The 22859-nt window shown below is 43.7% G+C and overlaps 1 protein-coding gene across 1 annotated transcript in view; it reads left to right on the plus strand.

Moving 5' to 3' along the window:
* The window catches only part of LOC140212138 (protein ERGIC-53-like), a 124318-nt gene extending 102169 nt beyond the window's left edge, over positions 1–22149 (plus strand). Inside the window, exons 11-13 of the mRNA XM_072282744.1 lie at positions 9017–9161; positions 14144–14259; positions 21745–22149. Of these exons, the coding sequence (XP_072138845.1) occupies positions 9017–9161; positions 14144–14259; positions 21745–21781 (298 nt within the window). The 3' untranslated portion in view covers positions 21782–22149. The remainder of the gene's footprint in view (positions 1–9016; positions 9162–14143; positions 14260–21744) is intronic.
* The last annotated feature ends 710 nt before the right edge of the window (positions 22150–22859 follow it).

The raw sequence follows: 22859 nt of genomic DNA on the forward strand, positions 1-22859 counted from the left end.
TTCTGACCTTTCTCATTAACAATGTGTTTTCACCCACAGAACTGCCACTGACTGGATGTTCTATGTTTATCACACTGTTTTCCGTAAACTCTAGAGACTGTTGTGTATGACAATCTCAGGCAATCAGCAGTTTCTGAGATACTCGACCCACCCCATCTGGCACCAGCAACCATTCCATGGTCAAAGTCGCTTAGATCGCATTTCTTTTCCATTCTGATGTTTGGTCTTAACAACTGAACCTCTTGACCATGTATGCGTGCTTTTATGCATTAATGAGCAGATGTACAGGTGTACCTAATTAAGTTACCACTGAGTGTACTCTGCGCTGTAGTTGAAGAAACTTCTCTCAGTCCTGAATGGTTGACCACTTTTTTCATGTGTGATGTGGCTTTGACAATGTTCAGGAGAATCTGTGTAAAGTCATTTTCCTGTTAGCCAAAAATTTTGTATCTTGTTGAGGTAGGTCTTATTGTTATAAACCTTGGAGAATATAAACCCAGTCCCTGAGGCACAGTAAATTGTATCACTGCAATCTCGGGTGCCAGTGAACTCTTTCTGTTCCAAGTACAAACTTATGTAGGGGGACCAGAATTATATACATCATTCCCGAAGCAGTCTTATAAAGACGCTGCCTAGTGCCAGGAAAAAAGTCTTCACTCAGTGATGGAGTTGTGAATAAAGTGGGCGGTATTAAGTGCATCCGTGCATTTTCAAGATATCTACACTCTTGCGGTGAAGTAAAAAGGATATACAAGCAGACCCTGGGTTCCATTCCTGAGAACAGTCTGTAATCTGATTTCTCGGTCTATTTTCTATCGTGGCCCATATTGCATCACTCAGGGAAGATGCTTAGTATGGACCAGTTGGGCTGAAGGGCCTGTTTCCCTGCTCTATGACTCCACATACATACAAATTCTTTCAGTTCATTGGATGTTCTCTCTTAACACTAAACCTTCCGGTCTAAGATGGCACTGCTGAACATGGGTGACAGTGTGTGGTTCTCAAAGCAAGAAATTTGACTAAATAACACTTCTTATATGGAAAATTCTGGCAAACGATCACTGCAAACAATGAGGTGAGCGAGGGCAAGGCTGATCCAAAGGTCGAGGGCGTGTTGGTGCGAGACAGAGCTGGAGCGAGGTCAGGGCATTTTCCGGGAGAAGATGGAGTCGGAGTCGGAGCTGGAACTGGAGACATAGTTGAACCAAGAGGAGTGGCGAACAGCTGAAGCAGAGCTGTTTCAGAGCCCATCCACCTAAACCAGGAGCGAGCTTTGATCCTTCTAAGCGCCGTGCCGATTTGGAAAGGTGGAGTATGGCCAGAAGCAGCCAAAGTCTGTCACTGTGGTGGAGCCTGGGCCTGAGTTTGAGAACGACCCGTTGCTTTGACAATTTAAACGCTGGGCCGGATGGACTGAAAAGGCAAGGTTTCGAGACCGGAGGCAAAGGTGGAGCCAGTTCTGCTCCGTGACGTGTTACTCCGCACTCCTTGGCACCGAGGTTGTGTCGTACCCCGGCTGGTCTGGGCTTAGTGTCTGTGAGCTTTGCGGTGATTGGCTGGGCGTAGTGTCTGTGAGCTTTGCAGTGATTGGCTGGGCTTAGTGTCTGTGAGCTTCACGGTGATTGGCTGGGCTTAGTGTCCGTGAGCTTCACGGTGATTGGCCTCTGTCTGATGGACTGATGCTGAGATTATGGGCCCACTCTGGCTTCAGGTTTATGGTCCCAGTTTCATTCGGAATGTGCTGATGCTTGCTTTATTGTTTGCATCATTTGATTTAATTTGATTTTTTTCCCCTCTTTGCTCATTGGATATTGTTCTTTTTAAATTGGGTTTCTTGTTTTGTGGCTGCCTGTAAGCAGATGAATCTCAAGGTTGTAAAATTTTTACATAATTTGACAATAAAATGTACTTTGAACTTTGTATATAATTAAACCAATGGTATCGGTACTCTATCCAGCCATTAGTGAATACTATGATATACTGTATATTATTATTTCTAGCTTGAAAAATGCTTTAACAATGTATGGGAGAACCTGCATAAAGTCAGATTTCTGTCAGGTTACTTGTGACCCGGGGACACTGTACAATGCTTCTAAAGATGAAAGATTAACTTTATTTTTCACATGTACATCGGCACTTATAGCCAAATGCATTGTTTGCCTCAAATTAAATTAGTGATATGCCGGATGCATTTTCCGTAGCTTCCACCATCCTCAACAGGATCCTTCTATCAAACTCATCTTCATCTCTGCTCTCCCCCCAACCCCATGTTCCACTTAAAGATCCTGATGAAGTCTCAGCCTGAAACATCAGATCATTATTTTCCTCTCCTTGGATACTCCCTGACCTTTGATGTTCATCCATGATTTTGTGTGTCTTGCTCAGGATTGTGCTGGGCAGCCTGCAGGTGTTGCCATGTTCCTGGTGCCAATATAGCATGCTCACAACTCACTAACCCCAACCATAACACCTTTGGGATGTGGGAGGAAACCAGAGCACCCGTAGGAAGCCCATGTGGTTACGGGGAGAACGTGCAAACTCTTCACAGGCAGTGGTGGGGATTGAACCACAATCTTACAGCTAACACGGTAATAGTGTTACGATGACCGCTATGCTACCATGCCATCCTGTTAGATACATAGATGTCATAACAATGGCGTATGCTAGAATGAAACCCCCATATGGTGTAGGTACAGTATGTGCATTTTATGGATATGGGGTGGAGTTGGAGATGCTCCCCCTCCCCCTCACCAGTGTTTGTTCAGTAGAAGACAAGGTCTATTGTGGTCGCCTGAAGATCTCAATGCACTCAATGCCTGGACTATTTTATCAATAAAAAAAAAAAATATATATATATATAAATATTTTTTTTTTTGCGTGGTTGTATTTTACTGATAAACTATTTGTGCTTGCTATCTTGTGTGTGCGAGGACTAGGCCTCAAGCTGTGGTGTCGTCTGTTTACAGGTCGCCAGGAGAGAGGTGTCTGATCTGGTGCGCTCTACTGGGCGCAGTGTAGCACGGCATGCAGGCTGGAGTCGGTGCTCGTCCCTCTCCCCCCCCCCCAAGTGTTCCCTCGGCAGAAGACAAGCTGTATTGTGGTCGTCTGCAGATTTTGGCGGCATTGGATGGCTTGTGTTTGGACTCTTTATTGTGTGGCTGTATCTTTCTGCATTAGATGTGCTATGTCGGCTTTGTGCTGTGTGTAACTGTTGCCAACTGTGTTTTGCACCCTCGCTCGGAGTAACACTGTCTTGTTTGGTTGTGTTCATGAGTATTCACGTATGGTTGAATGACAAACTTGAATTGAATTGAATTTTGATCAACAAGACTTTTGGGATTGAGTTTTGATCCGAAGTGATGTAAGACATGGGTCATGAGGAAATAAGAGAGAATTTGGCTTTTGTCTATGAGAGTATGTTTGGACAGATCGCACATATGAGAGAACTTCAAACTGATAGCCAGCTAAACTTAAGACGGATGCCATGTTGTCGCCACAAAAGAGGGTAGTCACAGGAATAACATGCCTAGTAGGATGGCGGAGGCAAAAACTTCGAACCAACTGTGAGACAGATGGTGTGTAGGAGGGAAGCTCCTGGAAGTATCTAGAAGGATAAGTTAAGATGCTGTAAAAAACAATCTTTGTTTTGGGGCCTCTGCAAGAAATAGTGCTTGTGATGTAGAAACAAGAAACAAAGAGTGGGGGGTGGGGGGGGGGGAGGAAGCTGAGGAAAGGACTTTTGGACCATTCCTGTTGCATTACTTTCCAATCCTGCTAAATAAATCTGTGGATTTAGGAATGGATTCAATCTCTGGTTTTCTTTAGAAATATCTACCTCTGGCATATTTTGGAGAATTTGAGAGAGATCTTCATGGGTCTTTGACAAAGGCTTCAATATGATCACTAAAGCAGGTTATAAGTCCTGATGAAGAATCTAGGCCTTTTATCAACTTTATTTCTCTCCATAGATGCTACCTGACTTGCAGTGTTCCACCAGAATTTTGTGTGTGTTACTCTGGATTTCTAACTTCTGCAGAATCTCTTGTGTCAGCAGGTTATTGCGCAATAATCATATCATTGGGTCATACCGTATCCAATCTGCTACTGCTCTTCACTAACAGAGAAGTCCCATCGGTTCTACTGATATCTTGTAGCCCACCAAACCAGCTTAATTCTCTGTCTTTCTCAGATGATGGTGCCCCTCATCCAAAACATTAACATTTCTCTGATGCTTTGCTTTCCTGCATTTTTCATTTTATACACAGAAAGGTGCATCGTATCCAGGACATATTCAAGTAGCAATGCCTCAAAAAGGCACCATCCATCACTAAGGACACCCGTCACCCAGGTCGTGCCTTGTCCACATTACTGCCATCAGGGAGGAGGTACAGGAGCCTGAAGGCACGCACTCAATGATTCAGGAACAGCATTTTCCCCTCTGCCATCTGATTTCTGAATGGACATAAAACCTATGCACACTACCTCACTACATTATTTAATTTAACTATTTAAATATATACTTACTGTAATCTATGTTTTTTTTCTCTATTCTTATATATTGCATTGTATTGTTGCCACGAGGACAACAAATTTCACGACATTTGCCGGTGATATTAAATCGGATTCTGATTCTGCTTCTGTTCAGTATTCAGGCACGTCCCACTTCCGTGACATCAGCTACTCACTACACAGACTGAATGTTCTGATAACTGTCCCCGCTGTGCCATTTTGACCCATCCCTTCATTCTGTCCACCCTCTCCCACACCTTCCCCAAACTGAAAGCCTTGCACTGCTCTCTTTCCCGGTCACAACGAAGGGTCACAGTCCCCAAGATGTTTCTTTTTTCACAGACGCCCCCTCATATGCTGAGTTGTTTTCCCATGCATTTTCTGTTTTGCTGTCATTATTGCATTGTTTTCTGTGGTAGGCTGCTGCCTGTAAACAAGTTCTCTACATTGCATCAGGACCTATCCCGATTTATTCCCTTAGACTCTAAAAGTGCTTTTGGATGTGTAAATTTTTTTTGTGGTTACTTTGAGTATGTTTCAGCTTCTGACTGCACGAGCGTAGGTTTTCAGTCGCAACCTCACACAAGAGGCTCTGCAGATGTTGGAGATCTTGAGCAACACACACAAAGAAATGCTGGAGGAATTCAGCAAGCCAGGCAACACTGGTGGTTCAGAAGTCTCGGGCGGAAACGTCAGCTGTTATTCCCCTCCATAAATGCTGTCTGGCTGCTGAGTTCCTCCAGCATTTTGTCTGCGTTGCTCAAAGTAACTCTTGTTCGATGATGATGTGGGATCTTGCTGTGTTGAAAAATGAGTGCCAGCTTCCCGGTCTCCTATGTGAATCCACAGAGTTTCGTGAGCTCCACTACACAAATGCAAATCACGTAAATACTTTTATACACAGTATATTCTGCCGACGCTGGTTAGGAAGCATCTATGGAGGGCAAAAAAAAACAGTCAATATTTCAGGCTGACAACAGGAATTCTGCAGATGCTGGAAATTCAAGCAACACACATCAAAGTTGCTGGTGAACGCAGCAGGCCAGGCAGCATCTGTAGGAAGAGGTGCAGTCGACGTTTCAGGCCGAGACCCTGTCAGTCCTGACGAAGGGTCTCGGCCTGAAACGTCGACTGCACCTCTTCCTACAGATGCTGCCTGGCCTGCTGTGTTCACCAGCAACTTTGATGTGTGTTGCTTAATATCTCAGGCTGAGATGCTTCAGGACTGGAAAGGAGGGGGCAAAAGCTGGACGAAAAGGTTAGGAGGAGGGGAAGGAGTACAAGCTAGCAGAGATCAGGTGAGGGGGAAGGTGGGCTGTTTGGGGAGGAGGTGATGGAGAAAGAAGCTGGGAGATGATAGGTGGAAGAGGTAAGTTCAAAGTTCATTTATTATTACATTATGTATACTATATACAACCTTGTGATTCATCTCCTTACAGGGACCCACAAAACAAAGAAATCCAATAAAACCCATTAAAAAAAGAAGACTGTCAAACACCCGATGTGCAGAAAACAACAAATCTTGCAAACCATAAAAGTGAGCAAATAGCTTTCAGAACTGAAGTTCACGAAAGTGAGTCTGCAGCCGTGACACCAGTCACAGCCAGTCCAGGAGCCTGTTCAATGCAAACCACAGCCTCATTTCAGTGTGGAGATGCGTACACCTCGCTGAGCAGTGAGCCAAATACTGGCCTGTCCCTCTGACCCCCAACACCCTGAAACTTTCCAATCTGGCCCAGCGCTTAAATCAGCGAAACAGCGAGTCGTTCCTTGCTCTCAGACCCAAGCGAGTGCAAGGAAGGGCTAAAGAAGAAGGAATCCCACAGGAAGGGACAGTGGACAATGGAAGAAAGGGAAAGAGGAAGGGAACGAGAGTAAGATGATGGGCTGGTGAGAAAAAGAGAAGAGGTGAGAGGGTAACCAGAATGAGGAATGGAATGCATGAGAAGATGGGTTTATTAATTACCAGAAGTAAGATAAATTGATATTCATGTCATCATGTTGGAGGCTAGCCAAATGGAATATGAAGTGATGCTTCTCCAGCCTGAGTATGGCTTCATTGTGACAGTAGAGGAGTCCATGAGCATGCATGGCAATGAGAATGGAAAGTCAAGTTGAAGTGGGTAACCACTAGGAGCTCCTGAGTTTTGTGGCAGACACAGCGAAGATACGAGGCAAAGCTGCGTCAGGTCTCACTGACCCAGAGGAGGGAGCACTGGATACAACGGACTCGTAGGTGAAGTGTTTCCTCACCTGGAAGGACTGTTTGTGATCCTGAATGGGAGGATGTAGGGGCAGGTCACAGCACTTGTCATGTTTGCAGGGATAAAAAGCAGGAGAGAGATCAGTGGGGGGAGACAAGGGGGAAATACCTAACTGGCTTGCAGTCTTTTTTCCAAGTAGCCAGATCTGGAGGAACTCAGTGACCCAAACAGCATTTGTGGAATTTCAGCCATTCCATTGCCTCAGTAGACCCTGGTCTTAACGCACTGAATTTCTCCAGCATGTTAACATCGATTTCTCCAACTGCTGGTAATTTCCCCCCCTCCCCCTTCCCTCTTACGCAATCCCACTCTAGCCTCTTAACTCTTCTCCTCATCTGCCTATCACCTCCTCCTAGTGTCCGTCCTCCTTCCCTTTATCCCATGGTCCACATTCCTCTCCTATCGAATTCCTTCTTTAGCCCCTTAACTTTTCCACTTATCATTTCCCAGCTTTTTACTTCATCCCCCTCCCCCACCCACCTGGTTTCACCTATCATCTTCTAGCTTATCCTCGTCTCCTTCCTCTCCCCCCATTTCTTATTCTGGCAGCTTCCCCCTTCCTTTCCAGTCCTGAAAAAAGGTCTTGGCCTGAAAAGTCAGCCCTTTACTATTTGCCTGACCTACTGAGTTCCTCCAGCATTTTGTGTGTACAGCATCTACAGAATCTTGACTTTCTCCAGCTATTTTAAAAAATACTTTGCGTGAAATGACTCAGAACAAGCTACAAAAATGAATCTGGAAAGACTGGCCTGACCAGGCAGCAGGCAGCATCTGTGAGCACAGAAAGATCAGCGACCTGGAAGATTAACCCAGATGATTCTGAGTGTTCTCAGTATTACTAAGGAATGAAATACAAATGTAGCCCAATTCGGAGACTGCACCCACAAGATATCAGACCTGTTTTAGATGTTAAATCTGAAATTTCACTTGTTTAAAACATTAATCCCCTTCCTCATTAACAGTGACGACTGAGAAGGTCTTTTCCCACTTGCGGCGGACATTGCCACGGCAGGGACTTAATAAGCAAAGCAAAACCATCTGCTGTTTCGCTAACTAGAGGATTGCACTGGAGTAGAGCCAAGTGGCTGTACTTGTGCATGATGTGGGTGCCATGACTGATGAACTATGCACTGCATTCCCTTTAGTTTCCAGTTGGCAGCAGAATTTTCTTTGTGGGATTTCCCAAGGTAACCATGCAGATTGTTTTTAAAACAATGACTTGCACTTCTACATTCAAGTTGAAGTTATTGTCACCAAGCGAGGATGAAGTGTCTGGCGGGAGCGGGAGCAGCACAACGCGCAGGTGTCCAGCCTGGTGAGGCGAAGGAGGGGCCAGGTCTGGAGTCACCCCATAGTGCCCGAAACCTCCAAGTGTTGCAAACTAATCCCTCTAACATGAAGTCTAACAGGAGGCGGATCAAATGGCCTGCAGCTAACATGACTTCACAGTGGAAGCAGTTTGATGAAGATGTTAACCAAATTCTGGAGGCAACGGCGAAGGGAGGGGTTGATAGGAAGCTGCAAGCCATGACAACAATTATTGTCAGTATCGCAGCTGAACGGTTCGGAGCCCAGTGGAGGTTGGTTGTAGGGGATTCGTAGCCCATTCTTTAGTTAGAGCCTTCAGCATTTTGGGCATCGAGGGAGAGAGGAAGAGGAGAGCCATCCGCAGTACCACCGATGCAGCAGAGAGGTCCTCAAGATGGCTGTGGCTCAAAAGAGGGGAGGCATGGAGTCATAAGTAGCTAGCCATCTGGACACAAGCTGGGGTCTGATCAGCCCTGGCTGGGTCACCTGGAGGAGGTTGTATGATGTTGAAAGACCCGAAACACCCGATGATTCCAGGAACATCACTGAAGATATGTCCAGAGGCATCGATAGATGTATGTATGCAGTCACATTCAGAAGTACAGTGAGGTACAGGTACCATAAAGACTTCCTTGCTGCAGTGTCACAGACAATTAGGTTCAGAGAACATACAAAATGTAAATTATGCAAGACAATGAAGAGATAAAAATGTGCAAAACAAGTTATTCATTTCCTCTGTAATCTCTTTCCATATGAAGTGGTGTTAGATCTCATGGCTTCCAAATATGAGAATTCACTTTGAATCCTTGTTCCCAGCCCTTGAATCATCTGCAAATAAGAGCAAATACCCTAAGCCCTACATGATGCTGTCCTGCTATAGAAATGTCTTGGGGTCTGACCACTTCATATTAATGAATTTATGGTCTGTTTTCCAGGACAAACATAGAAAATATTCTTTCAAAGGTGAGACTAAGCCAGAAGTCCTTAAACATCATGGTTGCAGACCAGGGCCATTTTTGGGAGATTAAAGAGCACATCGATGTTGTCAAGAAGGATATTAACAGTCTAATAAACACAAAGGTATGACTTGAATAATTCTGAATTATGCTTTGGTTATGAGTTTGGACAGTGTTGAGTCTTAAAACACAGTAATAGATTTCCATATCAACCATTTATCCTGATTCTCCCCGCATTTCTACCAGTTCAGGATTCAAGTTTATTTGTTCCATGTTCATGGAAACATACAGCGAAGTGTGTCATTTGTGCTGACAACGGACACACCTGAGGGTTTGGTGAGGGTAGCCCAAAAGTGTTGCCACACATTCTGGTGCCATCATGGCATTCCTACAATGCTCCATGTGCTCTTATTTAATTATGCTGTAAAGTATATTGCCAGAGCTTTGCTAAAGTTGGCTTACTGGCTGATCTAAGTTCTTTAACTACATTAGATCAGTATTGTCTCTTTTCCAGCATTTTTTCTTTGCTTTAAATAATTTATTTGTGTGTCTTGCCCAATGTGGCAAGCAGCATTGGGGTTAAAATTCATTGAAAGTCATACTTATCCTGTCCAATTGAAAGCATCCAAGAAAGCAAATGGCATTTCCCCAGGGAGAGAAAGAGACACAGGCAGGCTTTTGATAGATATTCACTTTGCCAGACGGTTTCCCAGAGATGTCCTTTAAAAGCCTCCCAGCCTTATGTTGAAGAGGAAGCGAGACCTCGCTCTGCATTCAGTTTTGCTACTGGACGTCCTAGTTGTATTCTCAGTGGCAATGCAGGGTGTTCCACAGGGCCACTGTAGCTTGAGATGCAAGTGAACCTTTCCATTCCCTCTGCTCATACAGCAGTCAGTGGGTACTGTCTTTTAAGCGCTCTGCAGTTCAGAGCAAAAAAGCAGACTGGAAGAATTCAGAGAGTTAGGTAGCATCAGTGGGGGCAGAGCGATGGTTGACACCTTGCATTAGGTACATCCCCAATAAACAGGATTTTCCGGGGTTCAACCACTGTGATCCCTCTGCCCATTCCCATTCTGTCTGTGGTCTTCCCTACTGCCACGATGAAGTCACTCTCAGGTTGGAGGAGCAACACCTCGTATCTTGTCTGGGTTGTCCCCAACTTGATGGCATGAATGTCGCTTCCAGTAATTTCTCACCTCTCCCCCTTCTCTTTTATTCCATTCTGGCTCCCCTCTTTCCCCTTCTCTTCCCCTCGCCTGCCTATCACCTCCTGATGCCTCTCTTTCCCTTTTTACTTAAGGTCCACTCTGCTCTTCTATCAGCTTCCCCCTTCTTCAGCCCCTCTACCTTTTCCACCTATCACCTTCCAGCTTCTCGCTAATCCCCCTCCACCACCCATCTACTTTCCCTCTCACCAGACTTCACCCATCACCTTCCAGCTTGTACTTTTTTCCCTACCCCTACCTTATTCGGACATTCTCTCCTTTCCTTACCATTCACGATGAAGGGTTTTGGTCCGATACGTTGACGTTTATTCCTTTGTGTAGATACTGCCTGACCAGTTATTTTTTTATTCTCAGTTTGACTCATTATAGAACCAAATGGCAGAGGGTAAGAATGACCTCGTACAGCGCTCTTTGGAGCAGCACAGTTGTCTTAGTCTATTACTAGAAGTGCTCCTCTGTTCAGCCAAGGTGGCATGCAGAGGGTGAGAAACATTGTCCGGAATTGCCAGGATTTTCCATTGGGTCTTTTGTTCTACCAGAGCCTCCAGTGGTTCCAGTTTGACTCCTATAACAGAGCCAGCCTTTCTAATCAGTTTATTGAGCCTGTTGGCATCACCCGTGTTGATGCCATTGCCCCAGCACACCACTGCATGGAAGATTGTACTGGTGACAGCAAAGTGGTAGAATGTGTGAAGGAGAGGCCTGTGTACTCCAAAGGACCTCAGTCTCCTCAGGAAGTAGAGGCGACTCTGGCTCTTCCTGTACACAGCCTCGGTGATAGCACTCCACTCAAGTCTGTCACCTAGGTGCACTCCTAGGTACTTTAGGTCTTTATCACATCCACATCCACGTCCTCACCCTCAATAGTTACAGGGAGCAGTGCAGGGTTAGTCTTCCTAAAGTCCATCACCATCTCCTTTGTCTTACTGATGTTGAGCTGCAGATGATTCAGCTTGCACCATTTGACAAAATCCTCCACCAGGGCCCTGTATTCATTCTCCTGTCCTCTCTTAATAAACCCAACTATTCCTGAGTCATCAGAGAATTTCTGCAGATGACATGACTCAGTGTTGCATCAAACTTCTGAGGTATACAGAGTAAACAGGAATGGAGCCAATACAGTCCCCTGTGGAGCCCCAGTGCTGCTTATAGCCATGTCTGGCACACAGCTCTGAAGCCACACAAACTGTGGTCTGCCAGTCGAGGATACAGTGGAAGTGCCAACCCAGCAATGAGGGCTGTATGGTATTGAAGGCTCTTGAGAAATCAAAAAACATGATCCTCACAGTGCTGCTCTGCTTATCCAAATGGGAGTAAGCTCTGTTCAGCTGGTAGATGACAGGACCATCGACTCCAATGTACTCCTGGCAGGCAAACTGCAGGGGATTGGGGGATGATCTAACCAGGGGTCAGAGGTGAGCCAGGACCAGCCTCTCTAGGGTCTTCTTGATGTGTGGGCTCAGGGCTGCTGGACGGTCATCATTCAAGACTTCTGGTCGGCCCTTCTTGGGTATTGGGATCACCCGTGATGTTTTCTGCACAGTGGGGACCCTTTCCAGGCTGAGACTCAGATTGAAAATGCGCTGGAGAACTCCACACAGCTGCTCAGGAGCTTAGGGTTCACACCATCCAGTCCCGATGCTTTGCCGTGTCTGGGTTTCCCCAGAGCTCTTCTCACCTGCTCAGTAGTAAAGAGTCCATGATGACTGGGAGCTGGTGGAAGATGGGAACTGGGGAAACTGGGGTCATACCTCACGGAAATGGGCCCTTTATCTCATCTCACATGGTCTACCTGAGTTATTCTCATTTGCCTACATTTTGCCCATGCTCCTTTAGACCTTTCGTGACCACGTACCCATCCAAATGTCTTTTAACGTTATAATTGTATTCACCTTTATATTCCCACTGGCAACTTGTGTTATAGCACATTCTGGAGTTAGGGTATAGAGCAAATATTAATTCCAACAGCAGCCATTTTTCAGATTTGAATGTGGACTACAGATTGACTTTAAAGTGCAGCGCAGCACAGAACAATTGGTTTCCTGGAGTTGCTGGTTGGGGTCAATTGCAACCAAAGAAACACTCCACTTGGACCTCAGATACCTAGAGTGAGCCGTAACTCAACCTAGAGTCAGTAGGGATTAACATTTACTTTGGGTGTCTGGAGTGTGGGTACAATGGAGGAGGTGTTTGAAAACTATATGTAATTCAAAGGAAGCATTGTAAATACATTGTAACTATAGATTGTCCTGATATTACCTTTGAAACTTATCATATAAAACTATCATGTAATACTGAGTTGGGCAGGCGCCTTCTTCCAAGAGTGTCTGGAATATGATGCCTGAACACTTGTTTTGCCAGAATAAACGCTTCTCTATCCACTAGCTTCAGTGCCTCTCCGGTGACTGTTCACAGTTACAACAGCTTGTTCCACATATCTAACACCATCAAAGTGGAAAAACCTGGTTCCCCTTTAAAACTTGACCCTCTGCTCTTAAACCTGCAGTGTTGGACTCCCCTAACCTGGGAGAAAGAATTATCAATGCCCCTCAGCCTCCTACGCTCAAGGAGAAAAAAAAATGAGCCTATTCAGAATGGCTGTTCTTATAAGTCAACCCCCCTCCCAGTCCAGGTAATGTCCAAGTGAATCTATTCTGTCTGCCTTCCAGTTTAACCACATCCTTGCCGAAATTGGTACTTGGTTATTTGGTAAATGCCACATTAGGATTGATAAAATGCATTGGGAAGAACATTTAAAGACTACGGTGTAGGCAGATGTAAGGGGAGTGCATTTATAGAGAATGTAATCAGCACACGTACTAAAACATGATGCGGAAATGACACACAGTTTGATTTAAATTTGGAGTATTGGTTCTCGCATTGGCCCCTCTGTTATTCATCCATCTTTGAATACAAATATCCTGCTCATCATTTTAAGGCCTGTGTTCTTTTCGAGTTCTGATGTGGCTCGACCTGGTTACCATGGCTACTTCTGAAGTGTGGAACTTTGCTTTGGAGAAGTGTTTGGTTTCAAAGCTTTGCACAGACAATTTCCCCAGTTTGTGGAGTTCTCCCTGTGAACTTGTGGGTTTCCTGCAGGTGCTCCAGTTTCCTCCCACATTCCAAAGATTGCTTTTTGATTGACCCCCCCCCCCTCCTGTTGGCGGATGATAGGCAGATCTGGGGAGTTTTATAGAAATATAAGAATATTTGATGGCTCTGGGTCTGTACTTGCTGGAATTTAGAATGAGGAGGGGGTGAATCTAATTAAAATCTATCGAATATTGAAAGGCTTAGATGGAGTTGATGTGCAGAGGATGTTTCCAGTTGTGGGGGAGTCTAGGACTAAAGGACAAAGCCTCAGGACAGAAGAACGTTCCTTTAGAACAGAGGTGGGGAGGGATTTCTTAGCCAGAGGGTAGTGAATATGTAGAATGCATTGCCGCAGACAGTTGTGAGGTCAAGTCATTGAGTAGATTTAAAGTGAAGATTGATAGGTTCTTGATTAGTAAGGACATCAAAGATTATTGGGAGAAGGCAGAAGAATGGAATTGAGGGAAAATAAATCAGCCATGATCAAATGATGGAACAGACTCAATGGGCTGAATGGCCCGATTCTGCTCCTATGTCTTATTGTCAAAGAGAAAGTTGGTTACGCAGGGTGGGAGAGTGGAATTAGTTTGGACTGAGAACCAAGTTATGTCTTAATGGGCTGCACAGCCTGCCCTGCTGTGATAAGATATGATAATTGTGTTCAATTTTACATTTACCTTTTGCAACACTGTAGACAAATCTCTAAGAGCTAACATTTGACGGCTAAGAATGTGAGTTGTTGATTTGGTAGAATGGTATAACTTGTATTTATAAATTTGTTCTGCAGGCTCAACGCATCAGCTGTCCAAAGGCACCTCCTGTCCCTTCCTGCCTCTCAATATGGCACTTCTTGCTATTCATCGTCCTCCAGTCCGTGTTCTTTCTCTACTACCTAATACACAGGTAATTTTTTTTGGCACTTGAGAGAGGTATATAGTGGCAAAGAATGAACTGTTGACACTGCATTTGGGCTTGTTAGTACACAGGGCAAAAATTGCAAAGCTAGTTGGATATTTCACGTACTGTACGGTCTGTCTCAGGAGTTCCCAACCTGGGGTCTATGGACCTCTTGAGTAATGGCATTGGTCCATGGCATATAAAAGGTTGAGAATCCCTACTTCACAGATTTCAGCTTCACTATTAAACCCATTCTTATGTTGTTGTTCAATATTTATTATGCCAAGAAGCAATAAAAAATCGGAATCAGATTTATAATCACTGACGTATGTTGCAAAATCTGTTGTTTTGCAGCACCAGTACATTGTAAGGCGTAAAATAAATTATAAATTGCAACAAGAATTACATATATAAACAAAAATAAGTTAGTAGTTCAATAAGAGAGCAAAAATAGTGGGGTAGTGTTCACGGGCTCATCGTCCATTCAGAAATATGATGACAGAAGTAAGTAAGCTGTTCCCAAAATGCTTGTTGCCCCACTCCCATCAGGGAGAAGGCTACGTACCATTCATGTCAGGACCACCAGACTCAAAAACTGTTACTTTCCCCGGGCAGTGAGTCTGGTCAACACCTCCACTCACTCACCCACCCCTCCACAAATCCCACCACCACTATTTTATCATTTCCTGTCCGTCACCTTATGTACAGACACTCCTGTGTCAGGCTTCATTTTATGGACATATAATTAATCTATGTGTGTATATAAGCTATCTTATGTATTTATATTTATTGTATTTTTAAAATTTTGTTCTCCTTTACACTTGTGTACAGGCAATGACATTAAACAACCTTGAATCTTTCCCTGATGGTAGTAATGAGAAGAGAGCATGTCAGGGGTGGTGGGGGTCATTGATGATAGATGCAGCTTTTCGGATGCATTGCCTTTTAAGAATGTCATCAGTAGTGGGGAGACGTGGGCCTGTGATGGAGCTGGATGAATTGACAACCCTCTGCCACTTTATCTAGTGTTGTACAGTGGCCCCTCCATGCTCTCCAAAAGCCGGTGTGGTGGTATTGAAAACTTTGTGGGTTATTGCTTCATTGCCTGCTCTGAACTGTTTTGTTGGGTTCCCCAGATTAATTGTTGGATAAGTGCACAAATTTGCTTGAAGGTAGGTAACAGCAGACAACGGAGATCCCATTTTTGAATCAGCCAATCCTGGCAGTTAGATAACTCCACTCATAAGACTATAAGACACAAGAGCAAAATTAGGCCATTTGGACAATATGGTCTGCTCCGCCATTTCATCATGCCTGATTTATTATCCGTCTCAACCCCATCCTCCAGCCTTCTCCCAGTAATCTTTGATGCCCTCACTAATCAAGAACCTCTGCTTTAAATATACCTAATGACTTGGCCTCCACAGCCGTCCGTGGCAATGAATTCCACAGATCCTCCAGCCTCTGGCTAAAAAGTTCCTCCTTATCTCTGTTCTAAAGGGAAGTACTTGTATTTAAAGACTGTGCCCTCTGCTCCTAGCTCCCCCAGTATAAGAAACACCCACTCCACATCTACCCTATTTAGGCCTTTCAGTATTCGGTAGGTTTCAAAGAGACCCCACCCCATCTCATTCATCTGAACTCCTGAGGGTTGAAGAAAAGATGAATCAAGTACCCAAGGTTCCTGGAACATGTTTTGTATCAGAGCATGTTGACTAACAAATTATCTCTAATGAGCATTGACTGGGTACTGAATCATAAGTATCTTGATCTTTCTACAAAACAGTGTGTCTATGGAACAGGCGACAGCCCTATCATCAGAACAGGAGGCAGGAAGAATTTGTTTTTAAGTTAAATGATCCTCTATAATGACTTCCTTTTGCTATACAGTATCTGTTAGCTTAATAAAATACAGAAGCATGCCTTGGACTTGACTGTGATCTCTGCCAATTATCCAATGACTCATCCAAGGCATCGAAGTGTTGAACTGTCATCCTGGGGACAGGTGCCATTGCACCAAAGTTTATTGTCATTGCCCACACAACCAGGAGAACAGAATAAATAAAAGAAGACACGTGTGTGTGTGTGTGTGTGTGTGTGTGTGTGTGTGTGTGTGTGTGTGTGTGTGTGTGTGTTAAAGCCCTTTTAATTATGTACCTGACAATAATAATGCCTTGCCGTCTAGATACATTGTTAGTTTCTCTGAACTTGTGTTGTTGAACACTCCCAATTTGTCAGGGGTTTGGTGATGCAGACAAGAAACGTGTTATCTGTGAGATCAGAGTTCATATCATGGTGAATGAGTTGAGAAAATGCTCCTTGATCACAGCAATTGTGGACTGATGGAAGAACAGTCTCAGTCCTCACTAGTGTGAACCCTCAGCGTTGTGTGTTATTGTGAAAGATCATTAGACAGAGGAACAGAATTAAGCCATTCAGCCGATCATGTCTGCTGTGCTATTCAAACATGGCTGATTTACTATCTCTCTCAAACCAATTTTTCTGCCTTCTCTTCACAACCGTTGATGTCCTTCCTAATCAAGAACCTATCAACCTCTGCTTTAAATATACCCAATGGCTTGGCCTTCACAGCCATCTGTGGCAATGAATTCCATAGATTCACTACCCTCTAGCTAAAGAAACTCCTCATATTTCTGTTCTAAAAGGTTATCCTTGTATTCTGAGGCTGTGCCCTCTGGTCCTAGACTCTCCTGCTATTGGAAATATCCTCTCCACATCTAGGCTTTTCAGTATTTGGTAGGTTTCGAGGAGATCCCCAAAGATAAAACAAGCTGGAGATGATGAAATCCCAACGCTATTCTTATACAATTTCCTCATACAAATGGAAATATTAGTGAGCAATTAATAAAATGACATGTCCCGCTTTCTCTGAAAGAACCTTTTATTTGTAATCTTGCTATTGCATTAGTCTAGTGTGTGCAACCCCTGGTGCTGCAGGTTATATGTTGATAATAACTGGGTAGAGATTTCATGAATCAATCCTGATTTAAGCTCCTGACTATTGATGTGAAATGCTTTGGGGTGAACTGTTTCTTTTTTTGGTGATAGCAGCATGTTTGGTGAGGGTGGCATGGTAGCATGGTGATTTGCACACTGCTTTACAGTACCAGTGACCTAGGTTAGTTTCCTACCACTGCCTGTAAGGAGTTTGTACGTTTTCCCCATGGCTACATGGGTTTCCAATGGGTGCTTTAGTTTCTTCCCGCAGTCCAAAGACAAACAGGTTGGTAGGTTAATTGGTCATTGTAAATTATCCCGTGATTAGGCCAGCATCAAATCAGTGGATTGCTGGGCGGCACGGCTTAAAGAGCTGGAAAGGCCTATTCTGTGCTGTATCTCAATAAACTAAAAAAAAATTAAAATTAATATCTCTAGTATCTGATTACTATTGGCATTTGCAAGTATGTAGTGTTCTCAGGATCACAGAGGAGAACCCTCCTTGTAAGTAGAACAGTCTGCAATTAATCGATAGATGTTCCAGGCTGGGGGGAACAAGAGTAAAACAAAACCACCACATCTGAGTACCACAAAGAGTTTATCATGAAACACAGACCCCACCCCCCACACCTTTTTCCTTCTTTGTATCAGTAGTCTGATCCTTCCTGTGTATCGCGAAGCCTCCAGGTCTTACCAACACATCTGGCTTTTCTGGAGGGAGCCATGTGTCCATGAAACACAGAACACAGCAATTCCTCATTTCCCTCCAATACTGCAATCTTTCCCTTAGGTTCTCAATCTTCTTCTCCAGTGACTGTACATTTGCTACCAAGATGCTGGGTAGAAGGAGTTTCATTAGTCTGCATTTCAGTCTGTCTTGGAGTCCTCCCCTTCTCTCTCCCTTTTGGCCATGGCAATGTACTTTTGCTTAAAGGTGCCATACCTGTGTGCCTGAGAGTTAAGTCTGCCAAATCCTTCACAAGATCATGAAATCGATAGTTCATTAAGAAGGTTCAAAAGTACATTGTCTAGCAGGAAATTACAGGCTGCAGATTGCAATGAGAGTGATTCAAAAGAGCCTCATTTAGAAGTTTTGTAAGTAGCCTGCAGCACATCACCATGGTTCACCTGTGACGTCTTGGCCAAGTCCAGGTACGGTCTTTGGAAAGCCATCTCACGGGCAAAGTGGCTATTCAGGACCAAACTTGGTGAAGGATGCTTGACAGCTGTGGCAGGGCTTAAATGCAATTATCTCTTACAAAATGAAGCCAGGCGAGATAGATGAATACAAGGCTTTGACCCCAGATGAACTCAATGCCTTATGTGCTCACTTTGACCCTCAAAGCATTCATGACCCTTCATGAACTCCCACAACCCCCAATACACTGTGATATCAGTCTCTGAGGCTGATATGAGAGCATCCTTCAGAAGTGTGAACCAATGGAAAGCATTCGGCCCAGATGGGATACTGAGGACCTATGCTGATCAACTGGCTGAATTTTCCACTGATATCTTTAACCTCTTGCTTTGGCAGTCTGAGGTACCCAACTGCTTCCGCCTGCGGCTCGATGGAGTAATACATAAATTTTGTGGCTGCCTTTAACTCCTCCTTTTCCCCAGTTTAAACCTTGAATTTTAACTTTTATTTCTCGGATCTTAGGGGGAAATAGTTGTCATTGTGTCATATCCTTTAAGAAGTGGAAAGCTGCCTTTTGAATCCAGCAATGGAAAGGGAAAAACTTGGAAAGAAAAATCAGAAGATATGCCTGTCTGGGCTGAGTATTCGGAATGTGCGTTGATGGTTCTCGACAACAAAATAGACAATAACACTTCTGAGTTGAAGTCGTTCCGACAGAGTTTTCAGACTATTGAGGAAAATATTATTTCCTTGAATACTGAGTTTAAAGAATCAAAATGTCAGATTGTGGATATTTGAACCTGCTTGGAACAGGCTCAATGCAAGATTGTCGATTTAGAGGCGAAGTCTCATCAGAATAATATACAAATTATCAGACTCAAGGAAGGTTCTGAGAGTGGGAATTTATTGGACTATTTTGCCAATTTGTTTCAATCTTTGTTTCCGGATATTCTACCTCAACCTCCCGATATTGAAAGAGCTCATAGAATTTTCATACCGAATTCTCAGATTTCAGATAAACCTCGGCCAATTTTGGTCAACTTTCTTCGCTTTAAAGTTAAAGAGCAAATTGTAAAATGTGCAAGGAAACAGAGAGTTTTTAAATTTAATGGTTCAGAGATCCATTTTTACGAAGACTATCCACGAAAAATTATGGAACAGCTGATCAAATTTGCCCCAGTGATGAAAACTGCCTGTGCAAAGGGACTTTTTTCTATTACTGCGCTATCCAGCTTGATTAAAATTATTTCCTAAAGATTCTACACCTCGTGTGTTTTCAGATCCCCAAGCAGCATCGGATTTTGTTAACTCTATCGTGGAGCCAGCTGACGCATGAAGGATATTTGGGTTGCTGAATAATTTTCTGAAAGAAAACAGGCTTTGAAGATTTTTGATATGCTGAAGATTTCCTTTGATTGATGAACTATTTAAAGAAGAGGTGAACTTCTTGGTTTGACTAATGAATGACTTTTTTGAAGTCTGGTAGATGAAACATGTGAAATCCTGCCCGAGAAGCAGCTCCAGTTTGTCTACTGGCACCTCAAGTCTTTAGGAGATACTGTTTCACTGGCTCTTCACACAACCATGTAGAATCTGGACAGCAAAGTTCCATACATCAGGATGCTTTTTATCGACTACAACTCAGCATTCAACACCATCATCCCCTCAAATCTTACCAATAAGTTTCAAGACCTTGTCCTCAACACCTCCTTGTGCAACTGAGTTCTCGATTTCCTCCCTTGCAGACCTCACTCAGTTCAGATTGGCAACAAGATCTCCTCCAGAATCTCCATCAACACAGATGCACCACAGGTAGTGTGCTTAACCCCCTGCTCTACTCGCTTTAAACGAGTGACTGCATGTCTAAGCACAGTTACAATGCCATATTTAAGCTTGCTGACAGTGCCACTCTCGTTGGCCAAATCAAAGGCGGTGACAAATCAGCATATAAGAGGGAGGTTGAAAATCTGGCTGAGTGTGGTGCCACACAACGACCTCGCACCAAAGAGCTGATTATCGACTTCAGGAGGAGGAAACCAGAGGCCCAAAAGCCAGTCCTCATCAGGGTATTAGAGGTGGAGAGTGTCGGTAACTTTAAATCCTTCAGTGTTATCAGTTCAGAGGATCTGTCCTGGGCCAGCATTCAAGTGCAATAACAAAGAAAGCACGGTAGCACCTCTTCTTCCTTAGAAGTTTGCAAAGATTTGGCAAGACATCTGGAACTTTGACAAGCTTCTGTAGATGTTTGGTGGAGAGTATATTGACTGGTTGCATCATGGCCTGGTATGGAAATACCAATGCCTTTGAATGGGAAATTCTACAAAAATCGTGGATATGACCCCTCCATCATGAGTAAAGCCCTGTCCACCATTGAGCACATCTACACACAGCGTTTAGCAGGAAAGTAGCACCTATCATCAGGGACCCCACCACCCACGTCATGCTCTCTCCTCACTGCTGCCACCAGTTAGAAGGTCAGGAGCCTCAGGACCCGCATCACCAGGTTCAGGAACAGTTACAACCATCAGGCTGTCGAACCAGTGGGGATAACTTTACTCAACTTCACTTGCCCCATCACTGAACTATTCCCAATGCCTATGAATTCACTTTCAAGGGCTCTTCCTCTCATGTTCTTAATGTTCCTTGCTTATTTATTTCTCATTATTGTTTCCTTTTCTTCCTTTTGTATTTCCACAGTCTGTTGTCTTTTGTGCATTGGTTGTTTGTATGTCCTTTTCGGTGCGGTCTTTCATTGATTCTATTGTTTCTTGGATTTACTGAGTATGCCCACAAGAAAACAAATCTCATGGTTGTATGTGGTGACATATATGCACCCAGGTCATGTTCTCTTCCCATGGCTGCCATCAGGTAGAAGGTACAAGGACCTCAGGACTCACACCATCAGGTTCAAGAACAGATAGTACCCCTCAACCATCAGGTTCAAGAACAGATAGTACCCCTCAACCATCAGGTTCAAGAACAGATAGTACCCCTCAACCATCAGGTTCAAGAACAGATAGTACCCCTCAACCATCAGGTTCAAGAACAGTTAGCACCCCTCAGCCATCAGGCTCCTGAATAAAAGAGAATAGCTACACTCACTTGCCCCAACATTGAAATGCTCCTGCAGCCAATAATCTTACTTTTAAGGACTCTTTATCTCATTATCTCATGTTCTCATTTATTTTTTTATATATTTGTATTTGCACAGTTTGTTGTCTTCTGCACTCTGGTTGATCTTTCATTCATCCTGTTACAGTTACTATTCTAGTGATTTGTTCAGTATGCCCACAAGAAAATGAATCTCAGGATTGTATATGGTGGCATATATGTACATTGACAATAAAATTTACTTTGACCTTCAATAAAAATCTTCAATATTTTTTGTTTTACAGGAACGGAAGGGAAACAAATTTAAAGAAAGTTTACTGAGGACTTACTGCAGCATCTTTGGGTATATAGTTTTAAGGAGTACTTATAAATGTTTGAATAATTATGCCATTTTTAATGTGCTGCTCTCCTAAAAGATGAGTAATCTGTAACTACCACCATAATATAGTGAACAAATTTAATTTAATATCGAAATGTTTTTAAAAAGTAATTCACTTTAAAAAAATGCTAGCCATTAACTTACCCTAGAATGTATTTACTTTGGAATTTTTAAAAATGTAAAACTTATAGATTTATGTAGATTTGGACCTTTATTCTATTTTCATTTAATAAAAAGCAGTAATCCAAATGTTACATGTTAATTTATTTCAGCCTGTATTTTAACATCATGGCGACAACTGGAATTGACAATAAAATGAATTGCAATCCTCGCCAGAGTGTTTCTGTATGAATGTGTGGGAGATAAGGACTTCCTAATCCTAAATATCAGCTTGCTTACATTTCCACGCTCCTTGATTCACCCACGTGTTTAAGCTTTGAAATTGCTTACTGTATTATCAAGCCACTGTAGGTGCCGCAGAGGGAGTTAGATGCTCATTCAAGATGGTGCCAAGCTGCAAACTCATCTCAGTTTTAGTTGAATTTTAGTGTTTTTTGGGGTCATGGGTTTAGGGATAAAGAGGAGAGATTGTGGTCATGTTAGGGTTTAGGGACAGGGATTTGGGAGAAGTAGAGGAATTAGAGCACAGGCCGAAGTCTTAAGTCTCTACTCTACATTCGAGTGCCAGTGACATAGACATGAGGCATCTGCAGAGCAGGCCAGGATATCCAGCAGGATATCGGGCTGCAGGGCAGACCAGCGTGGGCTTGGGCTGTTGACCACCTCCCCCCACCAAGGTCAGCCAGTTGTCAGCAGGTTTCTATGCGGGCAGGGAGAGCCAGGTCCAGTGACCCCCAGGAATCATGTATTGGTGAGACCGGATTTTGCGGCCTTGTGTTTGGAGTCAAATCATCAGCAAGTCTGGAGTTTGAGGCCTGCAGTTCATTGATTGGCAGGTCCTGGATCAATGTTGAGGATCAAGGCCTGGGGGTTGATTTGGAAATCCAGGCCAATGGGCCG

This window comes from Mobula birostris, chromosome 18, assembly GCF_030028105.1.
Source record: "Mobula birostris isolate sMobBir1 chromosome 18, sMobBir1.hap1, whole genome shotgun sequence".
NCBI classification, from domain to species: Eukaryota; Metazoa; Chordata; class Chondrichthyes; order Myliobatiformes; family Myliobatidae; genus Mobula; species Mobula birostris.